This window comes from Scyliorhinus canicula, chromosome 11, assembly GCF_902713615.1.
Source record: "Scyliorhinus canicula chromosome 11, sScyCan1.1, whole genome shotgun sequence".
Classification (NCBI taxonomy): Eukaryota; Metazoa; Chordata; class Chondrichthyes; order Carcharhiniformes; family Scyliorhinidae; genus Scyliorhinus; species Scyliorhinus canicula.
Window position 1 is genome coordinate 145,579,965 of NC_052156.1, and position 27,329 is coordinate 145,607,293.

The window sequence follows — 27,329 nt, forward strand, 5'->3', positions numbered from 1 at the left end:
GTATGAGAGAGAGAGTGAGTGTGTATGAGAGAGAGAGTGAGTGTGTATGAGAGAGAGAGAGTGTGTGTGAGAGACAGAGAGTGAGTGAGTTTGTCTGGGAGAGGGAGAGAGTGTGTGTGTGGGAGAGAGAGTGAGTGTGTGTGTGGGAAAGAGAGTGAATGTGTTGTTGGAACCAACAATTCTACGGACACGTGCTTGTAGGATTAGAATAGCAGTTTTAATATACTCAGAGCCAGCCTATTAGCCATTGTACTTTCGGTGAACTGGCCGGCTGACCATGTGGCACTGATCTTTATACAGCAGCTCCAGGGGTAGGAGTCCTGGGCGGAACCAAGGGAGAAGACCAGTACAATTTTCGAGCACTCCCAGAGCTCCTCCCCCTGGTGGTCAGGTAGTGCAATTGCACTTACAATACAGACACATGTATATACAGATTATAATCCGGTGTGAATCACATTCACCACATGTGTGAATGAGAGAATGTGGCGAAGTAGATTTCTCCATGGTCTTTCATGTCTGTGGATATATGGCCTGATGTTTACTCATGTTGTGCCTACATGACTAGTGGGCCCAGAAATGAATGCATTGTACACTCCCGCCTGCGATTGCAGCTCGCGCATGTTATCACGCTGGCTGACCATTTAAGGGCCAGCCTGGACATTGACTCAGCGCTGTCAGAGGGGATGGGAATGTGGTGAGTGTCAGGTCCAATGCTGAGAACAGGCAGCTCCATAAAAAATGGCAAAAGATGGGGTGAAGCCTGAGTGGACAATCCACATGAGACTGCAAGGTATCTGGTCGGAATGATGGCATCGGAATGATGACACCATTGGCATAGCATCAGCGGCCTGACCCGGTATTCTCCGGTGCCTTTGCGATGCTCCGTCTCCACGGGGCTGAATTCCCGACGGCGCGGTTCACAAGTGCTTTTAAAAATCGTGAAACAGGCTCCGTGGCTGCTGAGGGAGAGAGACGGGGTACGGAAAGTGTCCAACATCGCCAGAGTTTGCTAATAGGTCGCTAGCCAGGGGATTTCTGCCAGGGCCGAGGGGAGTAGCGGGAGGTGGCCAGGAGGTGGGCTGTGGGGTTGGGGTGGAGGGCACGGAGCATCATTGCCGCCACCTACAAGGCAGCTGTGCAGCTGCACTCACCACTCACGGCCCACTGTGAACTTAAGGCCGCAAGTCGTCTGGGAGTCCCCCCTCAGGGCACCCCTCTAGGTGCCCTCTGGCCCCAGCCGACCCATCAGCGGGATGGGCGCGCTCCAGCACAACCAGTGTCACCTTGTTGGCTGGGATGGGTGTGTATGGGGAGGGTAGTGCGGCTGCCGCTTGTCATCCGCTCGAGTGTCAATCATGGACCTGGCGAATCCCAGTACCATTTCTCATTGGAATGGATAGCCGGTGCTAGGGTTCCTGAATCGGTCCAGGGGCGGCACCAGTTTTGCTGTTGTGGATCTCCACGAATCCTGCACCGTTGGCAACACTTAGTCTCCAGAACGGAGAATAAAGCCAGCCGCCTGTGTTTTTAGAACTTTATCCATTTATTTTAGGGTTGGAAGCTCATAATGATAAGCAGCAAATTCTAAATGGTTTCATTGATTCTCAAATCCTAATTTCTTAAATCCATTCATTTCCAGCTTGATTGATGGGGTTAGGAACATTGGCTGCAGTTTCCATTCCTCACTGAGGAGTTACAGATCCACGTTACACAATCTCAGCTGTGGTCCAGGAAATATTTGAATATCTTCCAGTCCCTCCTGTTGGCTCTCGGACACCAATTGGGCAACAATTAATCTGACATCATTAATGGTCCAGCCAATCGGATTTCATTTCAGTGGCTCCACTGGTCTTCAGTCCGCTCTATATATTCACAGTCACACTTGGAACCTCATCACATCAGACAACTGGGAAAGGGAGAGGTAGGAATGGGTGCAGGAGATTCCCACCTTTCATTGGAAATCTTGATGTTCATGTTGAATTGTTTTTGTATTTCAGGTTTGAGGAGAGGAACTTTATGCCAGACATGATGCTGATTGGAGTTTTGCTGTTGGCTGCATTCTTCAGCAGTGAGGTGACAGGTAAACTGATTCTATTCTCTGTAGAAATCAATGACTGTGAACAAAAAATAACGATTAAAATTGGCAGCACAGAAGGTGTATCCGGATAATAGAAGATGGGAATTTGGGAACAATCAGACTGTCCCGGATGGCTACATCTGTCGGACGTGTCTCTTGCCTGAGACACAGCAGTTCAGAGTTGTTGAGCTGAAGTGTGAGTTTGAGACTCTCTAACACAGGGGAGGAGGGGAAATAACCACACGGCTTTCTCCAAATCACAGTCACCTCATAGTGAAGCACATTGCAGGAAGAGGACTGTGTGTCTGTCAGGACACAAGAGGAGTAGAGAAGGTGGCCTTATGGATACTGATTCCAGTACTTGTTTTCTGTGAGGATAAGGATGGAGGCTTAAGGATGGATACAAATTATGCAGGATGTACAGCAGAGAAACAGGCCATTTGGCCCAATCAGTCCATGCTGGAGTTTATACGCCACTAAATCCTTGCCCCATCTTTCCTCATCCAAATTTATTATCGTAACCCTCTATTCGCCTCACACGTGCTTATTTCACTCACCTTAAATACATTTTCATTATTTTCTTCAACCCCTCCCTGTGGTAGTGAGTACCATTTTCTCATCATTCTTTGGGTGAAGATGTTTCTCCTGAACTCCCTCCTGGCAATCTTGGTGACTGTCTGATATTGAAGCCCTTGAGTTCTCCTCTTCTCCACAAGAGGGAACTTTTGAATAATAATAATAATTATCTTTATTGTTGTCACAAGTCGGCTTACATTAACACTGCAATGAAGTTACTGTGAAAAGCCCCTAGTCGCCACATTCCGGCGCCTGTTTGGATACACAGAGGGAGAATTCAGAATGTCCAAATTATCTAACAGCACATCTTGCGGAGCACCCGGAGGAAACCTACGTGGACACGGGGCGAACGTGCAGACTCCGAACAGACAGTGACCCAAGCCAGGAATTGAACCTGGGACTCTGGAGCTGTGGAGCAACAGTGTTAACCATTGTGCTACCGTGCCACCCCAGAAAGACCCCCACGGGTTGCCTAGGTGGACCCTGTTGCGTAAAATTACAGGGCACCCGTAACCTCGAGGGCCAACAGGAGTGTGCCCCCCCCCCCCCCCCCCCCCCCATCCCCCCCATGGTGTCAGGTTTACCATGATCTGTCGGATAGCTCGCATTGTCCCCCTGCTCATCTGGAGTCTTTGACAGCATGCCTGGCCCGGTGGGTCCTCGAATGACAGGCGCTGCCGGTACAGACGTGGCCTCATGCGGTGCCTCCTTCCCTTTTCCTCCTCATCCTGTTGGGCAGCCGGCTCTCCATCCTCAGCAGTGTCCTGCTGCAGCTTCCTCCTCGAGCAGCTCCGGCTCGTACAGCCACAGTGCTTCCCCCAGGGCTGCGGCGATTAGGAGGAAGGCCACCATCGTTGGTTGAATCCCAATATCCATTGTCTGCAACGGGTGAAAGGCCGACATGTTCGCATGGTGCATACCCCTGTGCCCAACCAGATTCAATGGGCTACATGGTGGCTCTGGTTTGCATGCAGACCCTGCCCAGCATGTCCCCCTCAACTCCCCCCCATCTCTACACCCCTGGCCCCTTGGGGGCCTCTGGTCTTGATGCCCGTCCCTGCTGCCAGAGGTACCGTCGGCAAGCGCTACCCATGCTAGTGGTAAGCTCTGCGGTGCCCTATGTGGGTTACTGTGGGCGTTATCCTTGGGTGGTCCGTGTGATGCCCCGCCGGTAGGTGGCGGACAGTTGGAGGGGGTGTCATGGCGGATGGTGGGGTAAAAAAGACCCTCAGCAGAGACCACCTTTAGTACACACAAAAGAGTCCACACTGAGTTGTAGAAAGAAATTGTTTTATTACGATAACTATTATTTACAGGCATGAAAGATCCCAGCCAGGTCTCTCCTCTAAGATGGTACCCAAACTGGCCGGATTTATACTGAAATTTAGCTGTACGTGGTTTAGGGTTCCCCACCCCGTTTAATGGGGGAGTTTGTATTCAGCCAGGCTCACGAGGAGTTTAAGCATTGCCACTTCATAAGTTCTGTGTAGGTATGACACCTGCATTAGAAAGACCTGCACCAGAGCACCCGTGTAAGAGTGACTGCTGCCTGAAAGGCCCCCATGAGAGAGACCCCTGTCCAAAAGTCTCCCATGAGAGAGACCCCTGTCCAGAAGTCTCCCATGAGAGAGACCCCTGTCCAGAAGTCTCCCATGAGAGAGACCCCTGTCCAGAAGTCTCCCATGAGAGAGACCCCTGTCCAGAAGTCTCCCATGAGAGAGACCCCTGTCCAGAAGTCTCCCATGAGAGAGACCCCTGTCCAGAAGTCTCCCATGAGAGAGACCCCTGTCCGGAAGTCTCCCATGAGAGAGACCCCTGTCCGGAAGTCTCCCATGAGAGAGACCCCTGTCCAGGAGCTAGAGAACAGTCCAGATAGAGACAGTGAAAAAGTATCATTGCTTTAAAACTCACCTGGGCAATCCACCTGTTGGCTCAGGCAGAGGTAGCAGCACCTGTCAATCCCTGTAAAGGGAAAACCAGTCAGCTGGGCTTAGATCCCCTCAAACCTTTGATCGGAAAGCCTTTCATTCATATCTCTTTCACTAGGCTGTGATTGACAGCTCCCACACACACCCAGCTGTCTGAATTATTTCATTCATCTCCCTTCACTCCTGAGTGACTTCGAAATATACAGTTGTGTTAAGGGATGGCACAGTGGTTAGCACTGCTGCTTCACAGCGCGAGGGACCTGGGTTCAATATCAGCTTTGGGTGACTGTCTGCACTTCCTCTCCATGTCTGCGTGGGTTTCCACCGGGTGCGGTTTCTTCCCACAGTCTAAAGATGCTTAGGTTAGGTGGATCGGCCATGGTAAATTGCCCCTTAGTGTCCAAAGATGTCCAGTTAGGGGGGTTATGGGAATTGGGAAGGGGAGTGGGCTGAGATAATATGATCTTTCAGAGGGTTACTGCAGACTCAATGGGCTGAATAGCCTCCTTTTACACTATAGGAATTCTATTATTTCAAGTGCTCTCACTTCCTCTTTTCTCTACAGAAAGCACTTAACTGCCTTTGTGTGGTCCAGGAGCTGTCAATCATACTCAGCTGTAAAATTAATTGCAATGTTTATAAACCACTAGTTTTAATGTCTTATGGGGGATTTAAGGCAGGGATTTCTCTTATGGGGTCTTCCAGGCAGATGTCTCTTTGATGGGGGGTGCCTGGTGGGTGTCTATCTCATGTCAGCTCTCGGGTGGGGGGGGGGGTCTCTCTAATTTGGGGATCTCAGGTGGGGGTCTCTGTAATGGGGGTCTTTGGTGGAGGTTTCTGTAAAGGGTGAGTGTTGTGTAGAAAAGTGCAGCTATTCGACCTTGGTGTATTTCATTCTTCCACTCAGGAGAAATCAGCCAAAGACTCATGGAGTAATAAACTAGACCTTTATTATAGGGTATAGCAAGGGCTATTGGGATTCCAAATTGGGACACCAGAGAGCACAGATTGAAGGATAGTACAGACAGTTATACTTTGTGGTTCTATTACAAGAAATTAGCATGTACCAATCATTTGTTACTAGTGATCTATGTCCAATCATAATTATTGATCATGGTTACATCATGCATAGTTAACCAATCACATTAAAGGTCTGCGTACTTAATTAAACTATCCAATCATGACTAAGACACGTATGTTTTCTCGCTGATATTGGTGGTCCGATATGTGGGGTGTAGCTATCAGTCACCTTCCACCCTGCTGTTTAATGGCTCCTCTTGAGGCATGAGTGCTGTCCATCACCCCTCCGTGCCGCTATCGGCAGACATACTGGGGCCGTAATGGTACACTGCCCCACATTGTAGAACAGACCGTGAGATTTAACAGCTGCAGATTTATACCTCAAAGTTAGGCCCCTCAAAGACAGATTATATCCTTGTAATCTGAATTATAATTGGCAGCTTGTTTCCCACTGTGAGGGCTGTGTAACGTCTATAACTTCTCCAGTAAATAATGGAAGTAGAGTTTTAAACTGGTTGCCGGGTAATATCTAATATTTAAAGATGCCCAAATTTCCCTCTTCAGGGTGTCTATGTAATGGGGGGGGGGGGGTCTCTGGTCGGGTTCTCTGTATTGAGGGTCTCTGGACAGGGTTTCTCTTAGGGGGTTCTCTGTTGGTGGGGGGGGGGGTGTCTGTCAGGTCACCCTCGTACTGTGGGGGTGTCACCCTCATACTGTGGGGCGGGGGGGTGCGGATTACCCAGAATAACCAGGGTTGTGGTGCTGAATTGCGTTGCGCAGAGGGTGCGCAGCCTCCCCTTCTCACTATCGGGTCGCTTGCTCAAAATGGCAACCCGATGGTAGAATCCCTCGGCATGCATAAATTTGCATGGCTAAGGATTGCTACTTGTTTACGGATTTGCGCTCCCAGCGTGAACTAAAATCAGGTGTGACTCAGCTCCAGCGGGAGAACTAGGGGCGGATTCTTCGCTTGCCGACCCCAATGTCACAAAGCGCGATTAGGTGGAGAATACATTCCGATAGCTAAATCGCGTTAGGCACCAGTTTGAGGCCAAATCGGGATGCTCTGGCACCCTGAAAATGGCGTAAATGCGGCGCTCGCTACGCGGGGTTAAAGTACAGGCAGCGTATCATTAGCGGGCCTAACACCCTATTCTCCGGGGCCTCAGATTCACCAGCTCCAATGGGCCTAGTTCCCAATGGCATGGTTCACTTGTAATTCATGAACCTGGCGTCCTGGCTGCTAGTGAGAGAGAGAGAGGAGGTAGGAAATGGCGTGGAGTGACTGCAGGTCCGTGCCGGCTGCGGCGGGGGGGGGGGGGATCCCTGGCAGCAGGGACGGGCGCCAAGACCGGGGGCACCAACGGGCAGGGGTGCGGGGGTGGGAGAGGGCCTTGCGTGGGCGGAGCCCGCAGTACCAACCGGGGCCACCATGTCGACCATCGAACCCGGTCGGGCACGGGAGTATGCGCCATGCTAACATGTTGGCCATTCACCCCTGCAGACAATGGTGGCTGCCGTGGTGATGGTCGCAGCTCTGCGAGATTCCCTGTGGCCGCGTGAGCGGGGGCCACTCGGAGAGGATGGGGAATCTGCAGCAGCAGCGGAGCGGGCAGCAGCAGCGCGGGCAGTCAAGGACTGGGCTGCAGAAGAACGGGCTGGAGAGGGGCAGGTGGCAGCCGCACAGGCTGGAGGGCCAGCGGCCCAACAGGCTGAGGAGCAGGGTGTGCCAAGGAGGCCTAGTGTGTACTGGCGCTGTCTGTCATTTGAGTACTTGTTGGACCGGGCATACTGTCGGACACGGTCACACTGAACCTCTATGCAACGGGGTCCTTCCAGTCGTTGAGTGGGGACCTGTCCGGGATCTCTCAGACCTCGGTGCACAGGTCGGGCAGCACGGTAGCAGAGTGGTTAGCACAAGTGCTTCACAGCCCCAGGTCCTAGGTTCGATTCCCGGCTGGGCCGCAGTCTGTGCGGAGTCTGCGCGTTCTTCCCGAGTGTGCGTGGGTTTCCTCCGGGTGCTCCGGTTTCCTCCCACAGTCCAAAGATGTGCCGGTTAGGTGGATTGGCCGTGATAAATTGCCCTTAGTGCTGGGTGGGGTTCCTGGGTTATGGGGATAGGGTGGAGGTGTGGGCTTGGGTAGGGTGTTCTTTCCAAGAACCGGTACAGACACGATGGGCTGAATGGCCTCTTTCTGCCCTGTTAATTCTATGATTAGGTGCCCCCACGCTGTCACAGAGGCCCTATATTCCCAGGCAGAGCAGTATATCCATTTCCATGGGGATCGAGCCCACCAGGATGCCCGGGCATTGGGATTCGCTGCCATCGCCGGGATGCCCTGAGTCCAGGGGGCGATAAACGGGATGTATGTCACCCTACGGGCACCAGCGGATGAGAGGCCGCTCTACACAAACTGAAAGGGGTACCACTCACTGACAGCTGGTCTGTGACCATCAGCTGTGCATCGTACACCTCTGTGCCCAATACCTGGGCAGTGTGCACGATACCTTCAACCTGGCACACTCGGCGGTCCCTGACATGTTCAAGGGGCACCCCCTTGGCTGAGGGGTTGGATCCTGGGCGACAGGGGATACCTGCTGGGGCCATGGCTGATGACACCTATCTGGAGGCCACAGACCGACATGGAGACCCGCTCCAATGACGCCCATACAGCGACCACGAGTGTGATCGAGCGGTGCTTCGGCATCCTGTAGATGCGGTTCAGGTGCCTGGACTGCTCTGAAGGGACCCTCCAGGATGATGCTGAGAGGGTCACCTGCATCGTGGTGGGCTGCTGCATCCTTCACAACATGGTGCAGCAGAGGGGCGATGTGCTGGAGGAGGAGGATGAGGAGGAAAGGTAGGCCTCATCTGATGAGGAAGATGCGGGGGAAGGGGACGATGAGCAGGACATGGGGCCCTTGCAGACAGGGGAGACCACACGACGTATGCGCCAGTAACAACACGCATGAGACGCTCTGATCGCCTCCAGGTGACTGGGGGTGGGGGGGGGGGGGGGGGGGGGGGGTGGGGGGGGGGGCGGTAAGGGGCAGGGTGTTTCTGGCCAGGCTCATGGACACCATCCCAGACCCACACCCTCTCATTTCCCACACCGCCAGACCGCCCACTTGCACCCCCTCCGTGATACATACGCACAGCGCTATGAGCTGGGCGTCCTCGGTTGCCAGTAACAGTGGGTCTGGTCTATGGGATGGAGGATGATGCCAACCCGCTCTGCGATGAACTCTGGTGCTCCGCATCGTACGACAACGCCTGATTCATGCCGATGGTAGCATCTTCCACCTGGGCGAGCTGGCCAGTCCATCTGCCGGTCCCATCGAATCCCTGGGATGGGGTTCTGGGGATGGTCGGGGGGGGGGGGGGGTATAGCATGGTCTTCCCACACTGCGTGCACTGGTTCCCCCTTCCCAACACCCCACCAGCCAGCCCGTGCCAACCCACCCCCACACCCATCAGACAGAGCACCGAGGCAGGATTTAACGGTGTTAACAGGTGTTTACTTTGAAGAGGTATATACAGTCTGTGCCCTCGCCCCTACAACTAAACTTTGCCCTGCACCCGTGCCAACCTAACTGGTGTCTAACTTTCCGGCCTTACGGGCCCTAATACTATTCCGAGGTGGTTCCCCAGATGGTACAACAGGAGTGGAGGCGGCCTGCTGTGATTCCTGCCCTGTGACAAGGGTCTCCGTTGGCGCACGTTTCATGGGGCGACCCGGCCTAGATGGGTCCGGCTGCTGTTTTGGTGTCCCGGGTGGCATGGTGCCACTCTGTTCTGCCCGCTGCCCACCAAATGCACCAGGGATGCGGGGGGGGGGGGGGGGGGGGGGGGGGGAGTCCGAGGTGCTGCGGTGTTCCGGCATCTCCCTGCGGGAGTCACCGACACGGGCCCCATCACCCCCTCCTCCCTCCGGGTGTCCGATAATCCCCGAGCTACTCCATTGGATGGGAGTGCGAGCGGAACCATCCCCATGAGCGCCCCCCCCCCCCCCCCCCCTCCCCCAGCCACCAGGCGCTGCAAGTCCTGGAGGCGCGCTCTGGTTTCGACCAGGGTCTGCACGCTCGCCTGCAACCCAGGGGTTGGATAGATTGTGGCCTCAGTGGCCAGGGCACCTGACCATGGCGGATGGCATGGGTGCTAACATGTGGGGCAGGGTGAGGGTTTGGCCATCCCGGGGGCTAGGGGCCAGGTAATGGGTGTGTGGGGAATGCAGGGTTAGTGCCAGGGACATGGAGCAGCCCTGAGAAGGTTATGCAATTTCTTCTGGCACTGCATGCCAGTCTGGACTACGTTGCCCACGGCGCTGAACGCCTCTGCCACCTGTGCCCAGGCACGGCGAACAGTGACGCCTGGCGGCCTTCCACCCGGGTCAGGGCACAGGGTCATCCTTCTCTCCTCCTGGAGGGTGTCCTGTTCAGCGTCCCTGAACCATGGCGCCCTCTCCTTCCCGCCATCTTGTTGGCTTGGGCGATGTGAGTGGGGGGGAAGGACCGTTTAACGGCGGCTGCGGCGTCTCAGCCTAATGAGTACTAATCACGGACCTGCCGAATCCGGCAATGATTGTGTTCAACGTGGCGACGGTGCTAGCCCATTTAAAGTAGCTGAATCGGTGCAGCTGTTACACCGTTTTCTCTGTCGTAAAATGCCACACTTCCTCCGCTGGCGTCAATACTTAGCCCCAGATACAGAGAATCCAGCCCATAGTCTCCCAAACGGAGAATTCTGGCCAAGATCGTCACCAATTAACTTCATGAGGAATTCAGGAGAAATGTGAAGATGTGAAACTTGCCACTAGATGGCGGTGTTGGGGCAGATAGCACAGATTCACTTGAAATGAAAATCGCTTATTGTCACGAGTAGGCTTCAAATGAAGTTACTGTGAAAAGCCCCTAGTCGCCACATTCCGGCGCCTGTTCGGGGAGGCTGGTACGGTAATTGAACTGTGCTGCTGGCCTGACTTGGTCTGCTTTAAAAGACAGCGATTTAGCCCTGTGTGTTTTGAGGGAAACTAGATAAGCACATGGGGAAGATGGGAATTAAGTGATTTGGTGGGAGGGTTAGAGGAAGTAAACAGATTAGGAGACTCATGAGGGACAGAAACACAGGCATTGACCAATTGGAGCAAACATTCTCTTCCTGTTCTGTAACCTCTCTATATTGTGATGGAAACCTGGTGTGTGAGCAGAGGATAAATGCAGTCAGGTGAAAACTGCCACTCCCAGGCAGGTCTCGTCTACCATGTGCTCATCAATTCCTAGCCTCCTGAATGAGAAATGAACTGTGAATGTTGTGATTAATACAGCTTGTTTTAATCTGCAGCAAGTTCTCCTCCGGGCATTGAATTGCCGAATCGGCACATTGACAACGGTGGTCACTTGGGGAGAGGATTTTGTCGTGATGGGGTGCCTTACTTTGGCCATTGCTACAAATTTTTTCCTGATACAAAGACTTGGATAGAAGCTGAGGTAAGTCCCTGAAATCTTTGTAAGTTATTGAAGTATTTGCTCCTCAATGTTGCTAAACATGACAAAACACACAAGGAAAAACTTCTTGTTTGTATCTGGATCTTTCTGATTTACGCGTGTTCAATCCTCTGGTAATATGTAATATCCTGACAGGCGGGCGACAACCAGATCGAGTAACAAATGAATGCTTTATTAAACTATGCACAGAGAGTGAGATCAAGGCGACCATGTTCCAAGACTCCAAAATCTCAACTAACTGGGAAACCCACGCTCCACCCCCCAGGGATTATGTGCATTTGTCGATCGGGTCACATTACCATCCAGGAACTCACTTCCTTAACGGGGCGCACTGCCCCATCCCTCTCCATTTACGTTTCTGATAAACCTTCTTCAAATAACAAAGGAACTATTTACAAAAGTATACAAGAAGCGTCTCTTAATGCAGTCTCTTTCAGGTAAATCAGTCAGGAGACTTCTTAATCCATTGGGAGCGACGCAATTCGCTAATTCACTGACGGTGCTTCAGCAGTAGAGGGATCGTTTTTTGACCCTCAATAGGTTGTGTCTCAATTTGCAAAAGGGTATCCCTGCAGACACTTTCCTCAGTTACCCCTGGAGCATTACCGGGTTTGCCCGCTTACTGCAACATCACTTTCATCCATAGCCATTCACCAACCAGCCTACCCTGGCCAGGTGGTCCCATTGGTTCATCCTCCAGCCTCCCACGGGTGCACAGTGGTTAGCACAGTTGCCTCGCAGTTCCAGGGTCTCAGGTTCGATTCCCGGCTTGGGTCACTGTGCGGAATCTGCACGTTCTCCCTGTGTCTGTGTGGGTTTCCTCCGGGTGCTCCAGTTTCATCCCACAGTCCAAAGATGTGCGGGTTAGGTGGAATTGGCCATGCTAAATTGCCCTTGGTGTCCACAAAGGTTAAGTGGGATTACTTGGTTAGGGGGATAGGGCGGAGACTTGGGCTTGAGTAAGGTGCTCTTTCCAAGGGCCGGTGCAGACTCGATGGACCGAATGGCCTCATTCGGCACTGTAAAATCTATGATTGCCTGCCAAGTTTGGAGATATACGATCCAATTGTATTCTAATGCAGCTGTCCATTAATAACTTGACGATGTAACGGCTGTGGTGACATGAAGTGGAGTTCGATAGATGAGCAGGAACTGGGCCAGTCTAAGTTGGGCAGCACGGTAGCATTGTGGATAGCACAATCGCTTCACAGCTCCAGGGTCCCAGGTTCGATTCCGGCTTGGGTCACTGTCTGTGCGGAGTCTGCACATCCTCCCCGTGTGTGCGTGGGTTTCCTCCGGGTGCTCCGGTTTCCTCCCACAGACCAAAGATGTGTAGGTTAGGTGGATTGGCCATGATAAATTGCCCTTAGTGTCCAAAATTGTCCTTAGTGTTGGGTAGGGTTACTGGGTTATAGGGATAGGGTGGAGGTGTTAACCTTGGGTAGGGTGCTCTTTCCAGGAGCCGGTGCAGACTCGATGGGCCGAATGGTCTCCTTCTGCACTGTAAATTCTATGTAAGTTCTATGTCTATGTAAATGCCATCCATGGACGCATTGGTGGAAACCTTTTGACTCTGAGTATTACGGCTAGTCCCTCTTTTTCAATTTTGGAGTAGGTTTGTTCAGCACTGGTCAAAGTTCTCGAGGCATAGGCGAAAGGCCTTCGGCACCATCTTTCATCATGTAGGCCAAAACCGCCCCTATTCCATAAGGTGATTCGTCGCTCTTAATGATTATCTATTTTGATGGGTCACAATGGAACAAGAGACTGGATAACTGTAAAGCAATTTTAACCCATTCAAAGGCTTCTTTCTGATGCTCTTTCAAATACCACTCTGGTCCTTGTTAAGTAGTTTGTGTAAGGGTGTCAACAATGTGGAAAGATTGGTAGTAAATCTGCCGTAATAGTTCACCATTCCGAAAAGGGATTTCAATTCTGATGTATTTTTGGGGGCCAGTGCAACCTTAATTGCTTTGATTTTCCCCTCCATAGGGTGCAGCCCTGAATCCTAACTACATCACTTCATGAGCTTGGAACATACATTGTTTGCTTCTCAACCTTTTCTAGCCATCTTTAATCTTTTTAAGACCTCTTCAAGATTGGTTATCTGCTCCTCTTTGGCTGTTCCTGTAATCAGTACATCACCTAGACAGAAAACCACCTTGGGTCGGTCCTGCAATAAACTTTCCATCATCGCTGGAATATACATTGCACAGGCAGATGAGGGTAACCGGGTAGACTTGTAGAAGCCTTTTTTGGTGTTTGTAGTAACAAATTCTCTGGAAGGGAACTCCAACTATTGTTAAGCATGACTCATATCAAGGGTAATTTACGGTATAAATCTTTTTTTGGCATTGGATACTGGTTTAATTTGGCTGCTGGATTCACATTTGATTTGTAGTCCCTACAAATTCTGATGGTTCCATCTGGCTTCACCACTGGCACGATTGGAGCTGCCCGCTCCCAAAACTGCACAGGTTTAATGATACCTATCAAAATTCTTCTAGTCCCTGAGTTCAGATTTATTCTTCTCGTTTAAGGCACAGGGGATGGATCAAGCTCTGAAAAACTTGGGCATGGCCTCTGGATCCCTGTTAATCTTTGCTCTAAGGCCCTGTATCTTGCCAAGCCTGTCTTGGAAAACCTCCTGATTTTTTTTTTTTAAGATGTCATGAATGCCTCCTTGGCTAACTTGAAAGGCTTTTAGCCAATTTAATTTAATTTGGCAAAGCTAATCCTGGTCCATCAGACTTTGCTCTTGGACTCCATTGCTATTGGGGGAGTTGAGCTGACTAATTCTGGCAGCTTATGGTCATTGTGGGCGGTCTTCGGAGTTTTGAAGCTTCCCTGCTATCCATGGATAATTTAGCTGCTGACCTTCTTAACTTCAGGGGCTGAATGCCACCTTGCTGATAACGGTATGTTTGTTCACCTCCAGCTGAAAGCGGAGGGCCCCACTGTGAGATGTTTAGTTGCTGTTGTATAAAGAGTCCTTTTCCACAAACACCTTTAATTTAGTTCAACAGACTCTGTGCAAAACTATCACATCACCTGACACAAAGGCCACCTGAAGCCCTTTTACATATCAGTGTCAATTATTGGATACTTAACATAAATGAGACAACAAATTGGAATGTCTCTTAACCCATTACTTAACAGCCACATCCATCTCCATTCTAAATGGCTGACCATTTACTACCAACACAATCACAATTGGGGGCATATTTCGCACTTTGATATGGTTTGAACTGTAAAATTCTGGTTGTTTTCGGGGTTATTCTCAACACTGTGTACTTGAGTCAGTTTTTCTTTTCGATGTCTCCCTGTGGGATTTGCCTAGTCTTGCATTTCCTTCCAATGTGCCACCTCCTATTGCTGGCTTAACATGTGACTTTCCCGAATTTGCATCTCTCCTGGGCGTGATCTCCCCGGCAACTGGAAGCATTCTTCATAGCTCCTGGGCTGCGGACCAAATTCCCTGTATCTCTGTACTTTTGCCCTGACCCTCTGTGCCCAATGATTTCTATGCCATCATCCCTGGTGCTATGATTGCCAGTGGCTTCCTGCCAGACCTGGTGGTCCTTCCCTGCTTTCATGCTCCAAACTCCATCGCACTTTTCAGAGCCAGGGCATCCTCTAGAGCCGCTTATGAGGTAATCTCTGCGTCTAACAATTCTTTTTGTATGAATAAACAAGTGATTGGGGGGGGAGGGGGAGGGGGAGGGGGAGGGGGGGGGGGGGGGTTGTTCACCTCAGCCTTTGCGTGATGTCCAAATCCAGCCCAGTGCACTATTTGGCTCCAGACCCCCACCTCACACCAGCCCCCATTCACTCAAATGCAAACCAGGGTGTGTTTTTAACACTGACAGTGTTTTTAACATTGTGCAAATGGCCAAAATTAGGGGAGGGTAGAGATCCTGGCAGATTGTAAAGCTAGAGGAGGTTCCAGGGTCAGGGGTGAGGCCATAGTAGTATTTGAAAACAAAAATGAGAATTTAATGATCAAGACATTGCTGCTTCATGGTTTATGTAGCTCAACAGCCAGGGGGGGGTGATGTGTGGAACATAGGAACAAGAGTAGGCCATTCATCTCCTCAGAACTGTTTCCCCATTCAAATCGGCCATGACTGATCTGTATCTTAACTCCATCTACCCACTTAGGTTTGATAACCTTTAAGTACCCTTGTGCCATTTTCCTTTGACCCTCAGGCTTATTAAGGGAGTGTGTAAAATGTAAATGTCACCACAGGCTGCTTTCCCCTTTCAGAGCTGACTGATGGTGATTTAACCTGAGGGTCACCACACTTCAGGCGATGGGCTGGGTTGAGAAAGGAGAGACTTCATGATAACCTCAGCCAATATGGGAATATAAACCAGCCAACTGAGCTAACTAAACTTCAGGGAGTCAGCACCTGATTTCCACTACACTTTGTGTGAGAAAAGCTCCCTGACATCGCCCTTAAAGGTATAATACTAATTGTAAGGTTATGACTTAATAGTTCCTCCATCTATCTCATCAGCTCCTTTAATTATGTTAAACATCTCAGTTACTTCACCTATTAATCTTCTATTCTCAGGGAATACGGGCCCAGTTTGTACAATTTATTATTTAACCCTTTTAGCACCAGCTTTATTCTGGTGAATCTGCTTCTTTTAACCTTTAATCTCATTAACTGTTTGTACCTGTCCACGGCCTTGCAATGATTTCTTAAATCTCTCTGCTCCACCACAGTTCCTTGTTTCTCACCATGTTAATGATTGCTTCAATTTATCTTTCATTAGGTCGAAAACAAAATCATCTCCTACCTCCCCACATCTTGCTCCACCTGAGACAGTTTATCAATGTCCCTTTGCAATTACCAGTATCCAACTATGCTATTTACTAACGTGGCGACATCAGTCAATACGGCTCCACCTTCCTCATTCAACCCTTTAAAAATGTATAGATTCCAGAGCTCATCACATATCTCATCCTCAAACCTGAGGGTAACCCATTCTACTTATTCTCTGGGTGAAAGTTTACAGAACCCACCCACCCCACTCCAACTCACCGCAGCCGGGCTGGGGGGGAGGCGGGGTTTCAATGCTGCCGGGGTTGAAAGTTCGGTAACACAGAATTATAGAATTTACAGTGCAGAAGGAGGCCATTCGGCCCATCGAGTCTGCACCGGCCCTTGGAAAGAGCACCCTCCCTAAGCCCACAACTCCACTCTATCCCCTCAACCCAGTAACCCCACCTAACCTTATTTTTGGTCACTAAGGGCAATTTAGCAAGGCTTGTAGGAGGAAACCGGAGCACCCGGAGGAAACCCACGCAGAGATGGAAAGAGCGTGCAGACTCCGCACAGACAATGACCAAGCCGGGAATCGAACCTGGGACCCTGGAGGTGTGAAGCAACAGTGCTCACCACTGTGCTGGAATTTCGACCTGATGGTTTGAAACTACAATACGATTGTAATCAGTGTGAGTGTGTCCCCATTCACTGACGTTTGGAATCAGTCCCCATCAGGAGATCATGGACATATAGCAGGAGATTGTAGTTTTATTGTTCACATTCTGCAAAAGAACAAAGTTTCAGCATTAAACATATTGCAGCAAAACAATTGAATATGTTCAATTGTAAAAATATCATAAGATATAAATGGTCTGTTTCTATTTAAAGCTGTATTGCCAGACTCTGGGTCCAGGCAGCCATCTTGCCTCCATACACTGGGAGGAACAGAACAATTTTATTTTTGAGCTGATATTTGAAGCCAAAGGATCTCATGTCCCCACTTGGATTGGTTTCAATGACCTCTACAAGGTAACTTTTCTTATTTGCTGTGTCACATTGTTCATGGTAAAGAAATGATACATCTTTCAATGATATGTGTAGAAGTGCTAAGTTCCCAAAGACGAAGGACTTACAAGAAACAATAGTGTATTCACTAGTATGCACAGCTCTTACATGCTTGTACTCTTCCTGCGCTCTGCAGAGTAAGTAACCATGTCATCACGTGACCACCTGGTCTCCCTGTTCAAGTTGGGACAACTGGTGGTGATGAGATGTAACAGTGGGGACAATTTTCCAAGGCCGCTAGCCCCTGGCGGGATTCCCAATGGCCCGCTGTGTGAGGGCAAAATCAGAATTCTCGCCAGGCATCATCCCGTTGCGAGCTTCTTTCAAAGGACCGGTGCAGACTCGATGGGCCAAATGGCTTCCTTCTGCACTGTAAATTCTATGATTTTGGTCCCTAAAAGCAGGGAGTAGACACCCTGGACACCAAGGGGGGCCTTTCTACACTTACCTTTAGGATGCCAAAGGGGTCCATTCAAGGATGGTGGGGGTCGGCAGAGCTCGGGCTGGGCTGGAGGAGGTCAGGTCAGGGGTCTTTTCTGGGTTGGGAGTCATGTGGCAAGTCTTCCCTCTGTCGTTCTGAAAATCAATAAACTCTCTTTCAACATGTCTAGTTGTAGTTAAAAGTCTTCCTGCTGAGTTGTTGGACCAATATGATGTCTTTCCCAGTACGCCAAGTTCAAAGATCTGTCAGATGAAGGTGAAAGTCTTCCCTCGCATATGTTGTAAACATTTAAAATGCTTTTTCACAGTCAATTTCAACCCCCTTTAACTTTTTCAAGCCTATGGGCATGCTGGAAAGCCTAAAAGCTTTGAACTGCATTGTTTACATTCAATTTCATGATTCATTGCCTTTTAAGCTTCTTGATTGATAGGCCCACACTATTTAATTGGAAGATTAGCTTTGCTTGTTTTTATAACTCTTCAAGATCCATATATCTGATGTGCTTCCTGTTTTGAGCAGGTGTTGTTTCTAACCACAGTTTTTTTCGGAGGCTGTGACATCAGGGTTTCAAGGTTTCAGGGCTTCAGAGGGAAGTCTTTCACCTTTGATTTGACAGATCGTTGAATTTGACATGTTGGTCGAGAGTTTAAAGGTTTTCAAGGCGGCAGAGGGAAGTCTTGCCACACAACCCCATCCCGAGCATGGCCCATGACCTGAGCCCCTCCAACCCAGCCAACCCCTCCAACCACTACCTCCCCTGAAGGAACCCTTGGTACCCTGGAGGTAAGTGCAGAGAGGGTATTTGCCCACTTGATTTTCCTCGGAGTCCACAACACCAGATTGGCAATTCCAAAGGTTGAATCCTGAGGGGGGACTGGAGGGGCCTGAAGGTAGGAGGTGTCTGAAGGGGGGGCCATTTGGCAAACCCATAGTGGGGTGCCGCTCACTTTGGGGAGGGCCTTGCCAGTGATGCAAATTGGGGGGGGGGTGTCTTGCTAACAATTGTGGGGGCTCTTTGAGGAACGGGATCTGTCAATATGTTGTAGGCCCCGCCCCTCTCAAGGCCAGTGCAAAACCTTCTTCTCAAAAATAATTTCCAAATCCTGTTGAACAGTACCTGATTGGTGTTGCCAGGGCCAGCGGGAAATGCATTGATTTTCCCACTGACAGCAGCACTTAGCATTTATTTTGGTGAATCGCGGCTAGTGGGCGCAAATATTAATTGTGTGCAAACTATTTTATAACATGCAGATTGTACAGGATAACAATACATAACTATTTACATAGGGTGAGACACAGATTCAGCTGTTACAGCTGCTGCATAGTCCATTGCATTTCCTCCTCCCCCCCCCCCCCCCCCCCCCCCCGTTGTTATGGAAAGAAGAAAGATGACGGCTAGTTGTAGGCTAATTCATTATGTAGTCCTGGAACCTTGTTGTTGGTTTGGTCTTGCGGCCTGAGCATGTCATTCTGACAGTTGACTGTGCTCTAGATATTCTTGGGCTGGTGCCCTCAGCATGGGCGAACTGGGGCATGCAATTGGTGTGCCCAATGGGTGCAAGGCCTCAGGAAGGGCCTCCATTTCCACTGATGTGGGAGGCCTGTATTGTGGGGTTGAATGGCTGGAGTAACTGTGGTTTCTACTGGTGCTGGTTCCGATGCCTGTAGTAGATGATGCCGGTTTTGTGCATAGTCAGTTCTGTCTGAAGCGACCACGCAACTATTTGGGTGCAGGGCATAGTTATGTACCACCGTCAAATTGTCACGGTTTCACGCGGTATGGACCCTGTCCGTTTGATCAGGTGTTAAGAGGGCCGAGCGTTAATCCCGCCTCCAGCGAATGGACAGAAAATTCCGGCCCATGTCTGGCAGATGGTTGAGTTCAAGCCACCCGGAATACGAATTGCTTACCATTCCATTGGAAAATGTCAGCTGTTGTGAATGACTATGGGAGACCCAGGCCCTCATGCAGCCACAGTGAGTTTTTTTGTTTTTATGACTTGAGTGCGTTGCATGGTGCACATCTGGAGACTTCCTTTTCTATGTCTGCATACATGGAAGGCCAATCCAGTGAATTCCTGGTCCTGTATCTGGTTTCTTCCAACTCTGGGTGCCCCTGGTGAAGTTGATAGGCGTCGTACCTCTGAAAACATAAAGGAATGATAAATGGCTGGCCATGCAGTATCAGGCCATCCTGTACGGTTAGTTCATCGTTAATGTGTAGTTTGTGGGGCAGCTCTCTTGAGGACTTTGGCCAGCCTCTCATGATGTTGTGCAGTTGTCTGCGGGTAACGTCTGCCTCCAGGGCATCTTTGAGTTCCTGGATTATGAGAGAACACCACCTCTATAATCATGATGCCTATGTCTTCCTCACGATCTGCCTGACCTGTAGTGGATAGGAAGGCTCTGCAAAGGGAATCAGCCAAATGCAGCTCCTTACCACATTTATAGACAACGCTGAGATTGTAGCGTTATAGCCTTAACATCTGCTGCAGTTGTGCAGACACAGTGCAAAGAGACTTTTTGAGGATGGTTATGAGTGGCTGATGATCAGTTTCAATGCTTGCAGGATGACCACATATGAAATCATAAAATTCTGACAGGCGAAGAGGAGAGCAAGGATTTCCTTTTCAATCTGGGCATAATGAGTTTCAGTGTTAGTGAGGACCCTTGATGCAAAGGCTTGCCATTCTGGATGCAGATTGCACCAAGTCTTTGCCGGGAGGCATCTACTGATATGATGGTGAACATCAGAGTATTGGAGCACTGATGGCTGCCAGTGAAGAGCATAATACTACACAGGCCCCAAGTGTTCTCAAACTTCTCCAGAATTATTTCAGGATGCTCTTTGTCCTCGTCCATTTGAAACACAAGCAACTCAAACTTCTGGACTGCCTTGCGGCCCGCTGGATTTAGTAAGGAGTGACCTTGTACCTTTTTGGATTTATCCGATGATCCAGCACCGCAGTAGATGCACTGCTCCTTTTCAAACTTGTCCGCAATGTTTCCATTGAATAAGGGCAGGCCGTTGCAGCCACGTTGTTGTGCCATACTGTCAACGCCTTACACCAGGTACAAGTGCTGGGTTACAATGACTGGTGACCAAGGACTTATAACAATAGTAATTTATTCAGTGGACTGAGGAGCTATTTGTACTCTGCCCGTGCTCCAGGCCGAACCCTGCTGCTTCTGTCACGTGACCTCTTAAGTAACCGCGTCAGCACATTAGTGAAGAAAATGATATCTGCCTATCTGAGACATGAATGCATGATTTTATATTTCCACAGGAGGGGACTTTCCTTTGGACTGATGGATCTTCATCACATTTTAAAAAATGGAGAACTGGTGAACCTAATAATCAGAATGGAACTGAAAACTGTGGGAATCTTTGGACTGGTAAGTTGATTTTGCGAAATGTGACAATGTCTTGGGGGGAAACAATTCCAGACAAATAGATCAGTGGATGAGATTCTGAGTGGACTCCACGTGGTTCAGTTTTAGACGTTGACAGATCTCTACTTCCTGCCCCTCTGACAGTCACCTTCCAGGGAAAACTGTTTCCTGGGGGAAAGTACATGGGTCACATGCTGTGGATAAAGGAACGTTCACTGGGAGTGACACTAAAGTTTCTCCTTCTGCTCAATTGTGCGTCTCTGTGGGTTCTGCAGTGATGATGTCAGACCAAGAGCAGCTTTGTAACTGCTGCACGTTTACTGAGCTGATCCTGGCATGACCCAGGCTGCAGCCGTGCTCCCGGTGAGCAGGACTCCACTCTGTGTTTATACAACATTCCGAGGGAAAAGATTCAACCTTCCTGTATCCAGCCCTCACTTCACTAATGCACCAAACAGACGTCTCCCTTTCCACAGAGTTCAATTCCCAGATTGAAGATAATGTGACCCAGACAGATATTGGAAAGCTGAATTCTAATTGGGAATGTTCCAATTGTGTGAAGATTGTGCAATGGGGAAGGAGACAGTTTAACCCTGGTGGTGAGGAGGTGCTGCCCACCCACACAGGAGAATCTCACCCAGGGTAAACTCAGCATTTTCACTCAGGAACTGTCCAAACCCACACTGAATATCGCCAGGTTTTCAACTTTCAGTGACTCACTCGCACACTGATTGAAAACGGGGTCACAACAGGAAATATTTCAGGTAATTTACAAAGTTACCCATGGAGCAGAATTCTCCGTTCCTCAGGCTAACTACCAGTGCCAACGGAGAATCCGTGGGTGATTCATGACAGAAAACGGGCGCGAACCCCCCACCGATTCTGGTACCAGGTGGAATACGCGCGGAAAACGGGCGCGGAATCGACGGGTCCCGAGCCGCGTATGCGCAGTCCTGAAAACATGGCGCCAGCCATGCTGGAATCTTAACACAGATTAGCGGCACAGATCCCGGACGAGTGTGGCGGCTCAGCCAGCACACCAGGTTACCGACCGTTGGGACCACACGTGGCCCATGCCATCAGGAAGCCATCTCATCCGGGGCGGAGCATCGCGGGTGGGCCAGCTGATATTGTGCCAATGACCTTGCGACTGCGCGCAGAGCGCTTCCCGATGACGCCGATTTGGAGGGTGCGCCGCGAACCAGCGTCAAACGGCCGGCTGGCCCAGATCCTGCGTCGGAAACAATTCTCTGCCCGATCGCCGATTCCGAATTCGGCATCGGGCTACGGAGAATCCCGCCCATGGATTAAGAGATTGTGGAAATGAAAAGACCTTGACATTCTCAAAGCAGAAAGAATGAGAACAATAAGCCAATAAGCTGTTCACTTCACTTAATTCGATCTTTCTTTCTTTCTCCAGCGAATACAAAATCTTGGAATGATGTGCCTTGTGATAGAAAATATTCTTTCATTTGCTCCTACAAACTGCCCTGTTACTAGAGGAATCTGCGATGCTCCGTGATCCTGTCCAGGACTGAAAATGAAAAATGGATTCAGTGTTTGATTTGTTTGTGACACAGTTACTGCTTCTGTGATTGTTCTCTCAGTCAACAATAAATACAATTGCACCATGAGCTGTGTGTTTGATGCTGTGTGAGTCTAGTTAATAGCAGCCTTCCTGTCCCACTGTGGCTTCCTACCCACCTCTTCACTCAATACTACATTGGGGAAGAAGAGAAGTCAGGATGCTGTGTGGCTCTATGGGCGGAATTTTCCGGCTGCTCACTATGGCAGGATATTCCAGTCCCACCAATGGCACACGGTATTCCCGGCGAGGAGGAGTGCAATCAATGGGAAAACCCATTGACAACGGCGGGACCAGAAAATCCAGCTGGCGGACCGCCTCTGCTGCTGAAAGATAACGGGCTGCTCAGTGAGGGGGAACTTGCAGGTGGCAGTGTTCTGTTGCATTAGCTGCCTTTGTTCTTGTAGGTGGGACAGGTCACAGGTTTGGGAGATGCTGCCAAAGGAGCCGTGGTGAGTCACTGCAGTACATCTTGTAGATGGTGGACAATGTTGCCAAGGTGCAGCGGCGAATGTGGACAAGGTGCGGCGGCGAATGTGGACAAGGTGCGGCGGTGGTGGGAAGGAGAAGGGGTAGGGTGGGTTAGGATGGAGGAGGAATCTTGTAAGGGGTCTAGTTTGCAGGCTATGGTGATGGCAGCATTGCCAATGGCTCCGAGTAGGTATTCAGGGAGCCCAGTGGTGCAGTCCATGGTGGAGATATGGAATCAGTTGAAGAGGCATTTTAGGATGGAAGGGATGTCGGTGCTAACGCCGCTGTGCGAGAATCATGGGTTTGAGCCGGGGGGGTGGATAGTGTATATAGGAGGTGGAGGGAAGTGGGGCTTGTCAAGGTGAGGGATTTGTATTTGGAGGAAGGGTTAGCCAGTCTGGATGAGCTAAGGAAGAGGGTAGAGCTGCTGAGGGGGAGTGAGTTCAGGTATATGCAGGTTACGGACTGTGCAAGGATGAGCCTGATACAGTTTAAGGTGGTGCACAGGGCGCATATGACTCGGGCGAGAATGAGTGGGTTCTTTCAGTGGGTAGCAGATGAGTGTGAGAGGTGTGGGCGGGGGCCAACGAATCACGCGTATATGTTTTGGCGTTGCGAAAAATTGGGAAGATTCTGGGCAGGACACGGTCGTAGCCAGGATAGTGGAGGAGGAGGTGGACCCGGATCCTTTGGTGGTGATATTTGGGGTTTCATGGAGCTCATGGGGAGGAGGAAGGCCGATGTCGTGGCCTTCGCCTCTCTGATTGCACGGTGACGAATTTTGCTGGAGTGGCTGTCGGCATCGCCACCGGGGGTAGCAGCAGGGTTGGGTGACCTGTACGACTTCCTGCGATTAGAGAAGATAAAGTATGAGTTTAGGGGCTCAGCAGGGGAGTTTGAGAAAAGGTTGGGGATGTTTGTGACCGTGTTTGAGGAGCTGTTCATCGCAGTGGGGGTGGGTAGTGGGGGGAGGGGGGGTGAAAAAGGGGAAAAATCTGCACAGACTGTCTAGTTGATTGTTAGGACGTATGTTTCCAGGGGTGTTTACTTGCTGTAACCTGCTTTGATACAAGTTTGTAGTAAAATAGGTTTAAAAAAAAATGTTGCCATGGTGTCCCAGATAGAGTCAAACCTCTTCAGTGTTATTGGAGCTGCACTCATCCAGGCAAGTGGGGAGTATCCATAACACTCCTGACTTGTGCCTTGTAGATGGTGGACAGGTTTTGGGGGATCAGGAGGTGAATTATTCGCTGCATACATCCTGGCCTCTGGCCTGTGTTTATATGGCTGAATCAGTTAAGTTCCCGATCAATGATAACCCCCAGATTAATGGTGATGTGGATTTGAACATCAAGGGCAGATTGTTAGATTGTCTCTTGTCGCTGACATAACTTGTTTTGCACAAATATTACTTTTTACTTGTGAGCTCAAGCCTGAATGTTGTCCAGGTTTCTCTGCATCTAGGCAGGAAGTACTTCAGTGTCTGAGAGTCTCGAACGACACTGAACTCGATACAATTATGAAACTCCTGACCTTATCGTGGAGGGAAGGTCATGGAGTTGGTTGGGCCGATGACACTAACTCCTGCAGCAAGTCCTGCTTGTGGAGGAGATGATTGGCCTTCAGCAACAACACCCATCTTCCTTTCTGCAATAGGAACGGCTCCAACCAGTGGGAAGGTTTCCCATTGACCTAATTTTGCTGCGGTCTCTTGATTTTGTACTTGGTTAAATGTTGCCTTAATGTCAGGGCAGTGACTCTCACTTCGCCACTGGAATTCAGCTCTTTTTAGTCCATGTTTGGACCAAGGCTGCAATGAGGCCTGGTGCTACTGCCATCAGGAGATAGATATAAAACACTGTCAATGAAGAGAATATCAGTTTTTCAAGCATGCAATACATTTAGTTTATCTAATATGGTATCCAAGGGGCAGCACGGTGACGCAGTGGTTAGCACTGCTGTCTCATGGTGCTGAGGTCCCAGGTTTGATCCTGGCTCTGGGTCACTGTCCGTGTAGAGTTTGCACATTCTCCCCATGTTTGCATTGGGTTTTGCCCCCACAACTCAAAGATGTGCAGGGTAGGTGGATTGGCCATTCTAAATTGCCCCTTAATTGAAAAAAATGAATTGGGTGCTCTAAATTTAAAAAAATAATATATTAACCAATGTTCTAAATTCAGCTTTGACAACAAACATGGAATACATGGACCGCCATCTCTCTGCGTGCCTGATATCGGCCATTTTTAGTATAATCCAACACTCACTGTATCTTTAATGTTCAGGCCCTGCCTGTTGCGCCCTCTGACCCTGGATACTCAACATGCCCACAACAATTTCTGGTCATTGTCCCTCTGTCACTTCCTGCTACTTAAACCACCAAAGCCCGCTCCCACTGAACAGGAATTGGAAGAGATTCTGGGCTTCAGTGTTATGAGCCCTTTGGAAATAATTAATAAGGAAAAGAGCGTCTGAACCTTGGCGCCCATTCCTGCACGTGTGAAATGACTTTGACTGACCTAGTGGTGAAATTCTCCACACGGACAAGGAACTCTCCTGATGATGAGCACCTATTCCCCACGTCTTGTTCAGCTAATGAATCAGAACTTCTCCATTTGAAAGAAACACTTGAGGGAAACAAGGGTGGCACATTAGCACAGTGGGTAGCACTGTTGCTTCACAGCGGCAGGGTCCTAGGTTCGATTCCCGGCTTGGGTCACTGTCTGTGCAGAGTTTGCACATGTTTCTGGGTGCTGCGGTTTCCTTCCACAAGTCCGGAAAGACGTGCCATTAGGTAATTAATTTGGACATTCTGAATTCTCCCTCCGTGTACCCGAGATGGTGACGAGGGGATTTTTATAGTAACTTTGTTGCAGTGTTAATGTAAGCCTACTTGTGACACTAATAAAGATTATTAAAGAATATACTCTGGGTGGACAAATATTTATTTGTTTTTTGAAGTATTTCTTATTGGACTTTTCACGTTTTATATCAGAAGTTGCAGAACAAGACAAATCCAACACATGTATCAAAAACTGCAACACCAACAGTAGTTTCAATTATCATACACATGGGGCTGGATTCTTCTGCCCTGTCATCAGGAAGCAGACCATACAAAGGTGTGGTGAATGTGTAACCACTATAATTCACACTGTACATTACTGTGTCCCTGTGGGCTCCATCTGTGAGCCGTTGCGCGGCTCTGCCCACAGGGGGGAGATGAGGAGTATGTACAGGGCTCCGCCCTTGGCTCCGCCCCCTTCAGGAAGTATAAGTGCTGCGGTCCTGCGAGTCCACCCTCAGTTCAGCACAGTCGCAGGCAGGCTCAGTTGTAAGCTGATTAATGCCACAGTTTACTCTAACTCGTGTCTCTGAGTGAATTGATGGCCGCATCAAACACAGCCTCGGATAACAAGGGATAGATATTGTGCGCTGAGTCTAAAAGAAAAAGGATTCCTTATCATCCATAAACTCAAGGAACTTTGGAGAGATAGCATCAGACTCACAAAATCATAATTAGGACCTCTTGCCATGAAAATTCAAGAGATTGGGACAAGAGATTGGAATTTTTTATTATTTGAAAAAAATTGCTTATTGTCACAGGTAGGCTTCAAATGAAGTTACTGTGAAAAGCCCCTAGTCTCCACATTCCAGCACCTGTTCGGGGAGGCTGTTACAGGAATTGAACCGTGCTGCTGGCTTGTCTTGGTCTGCTTTCAAAGCCAGCGATTTAGCCCTGTGAGCTAAACAGCCACATAGATTTCCCAAATGAATTTATTTGGTTAGGCCCATTTGAGTTTGTTTATGACCATGAGGTACAAGGTCCATTAAAATTGATGAAAGAGTTGTTTCAAAAACTAGACGACAAATCCTCAATGTTGGATAAAATACTATGGTAGGGAGGAGGATGGAAAGGGACAAGTATGGTCAGGTGGTACAAGTAGTGGTTGAAGACAGTAATGGGAAGAGTGAGATAATGGAGCACTTCTCTCAACCTCCTCCTTCATTCAATTCCTTGATGGCTTGTATGGATGCTTCTCATCTTTCTGGGTGATGACTCCATTTACTTTCTACAAGATGCCATTTTGCTGTCAGTTCATCTCAGTATATCCAATATGCTCTTGTGACAATTGCTGTGTGATCCTCGCAGACCACTCCTTTATTGCTACTTCTCACAGCACTTGTAAAGTTGTAATTTGTTGGGTAGATTTGAGAACAGCGTTTGTCTGTCAGATTCAATGGGGGGGGGGGGATCTTTTCTGGTGCCACCCACCACTGGAACTGTCGTGGGTGGGCTGGAAAATTTGATAGAATGACAAAAGGTCCGTTGTCTTTTGGTGGGAATTTTCTATCCTGCGGTAGGCAGGAACGAAATATCCCACCCAATATCTCAGCTTTCCAGGTTGTTTCACTGCACCATTTTGCAAATCCAGTCTCTCGGGATTGTCTCTTTCTTGATTACTCCGCTCTTTTCCAGTTCTTCTATCCTGTTCAT

General features: G+C 49.5%; 1 protein-coding gene across 1 annotated transcript; it reads left to right on the forward strand.

Moving 5' to 3' along the window:
- Nucleotides 1–1,808: 1,808 nt before the first annotated feature.
- On the forward strand, nt 1,809–22,415 carry LOC119973798 (lectin-like). The gene is made up of 6 exons (XM_038812223.1): nt 1,809–1,921; nt 1,998–2,080; nt 10,943–11,088; nt 16,770–16,910; nt 20,676–20,784; nt 22,202–22,415. Exons 1-6 carry the CDS (start codon nt 1,809–1,811, stop codon nt 22,279–22,281), a joined length of 672 nt encoding a protein of 223 aa, XP_038668151.1. The 3' UTR covers nt 22,282–22,415.
- The last annotated feature ends 4,914 nt before the right edge of the window (nt 22,416–27,329 follow it).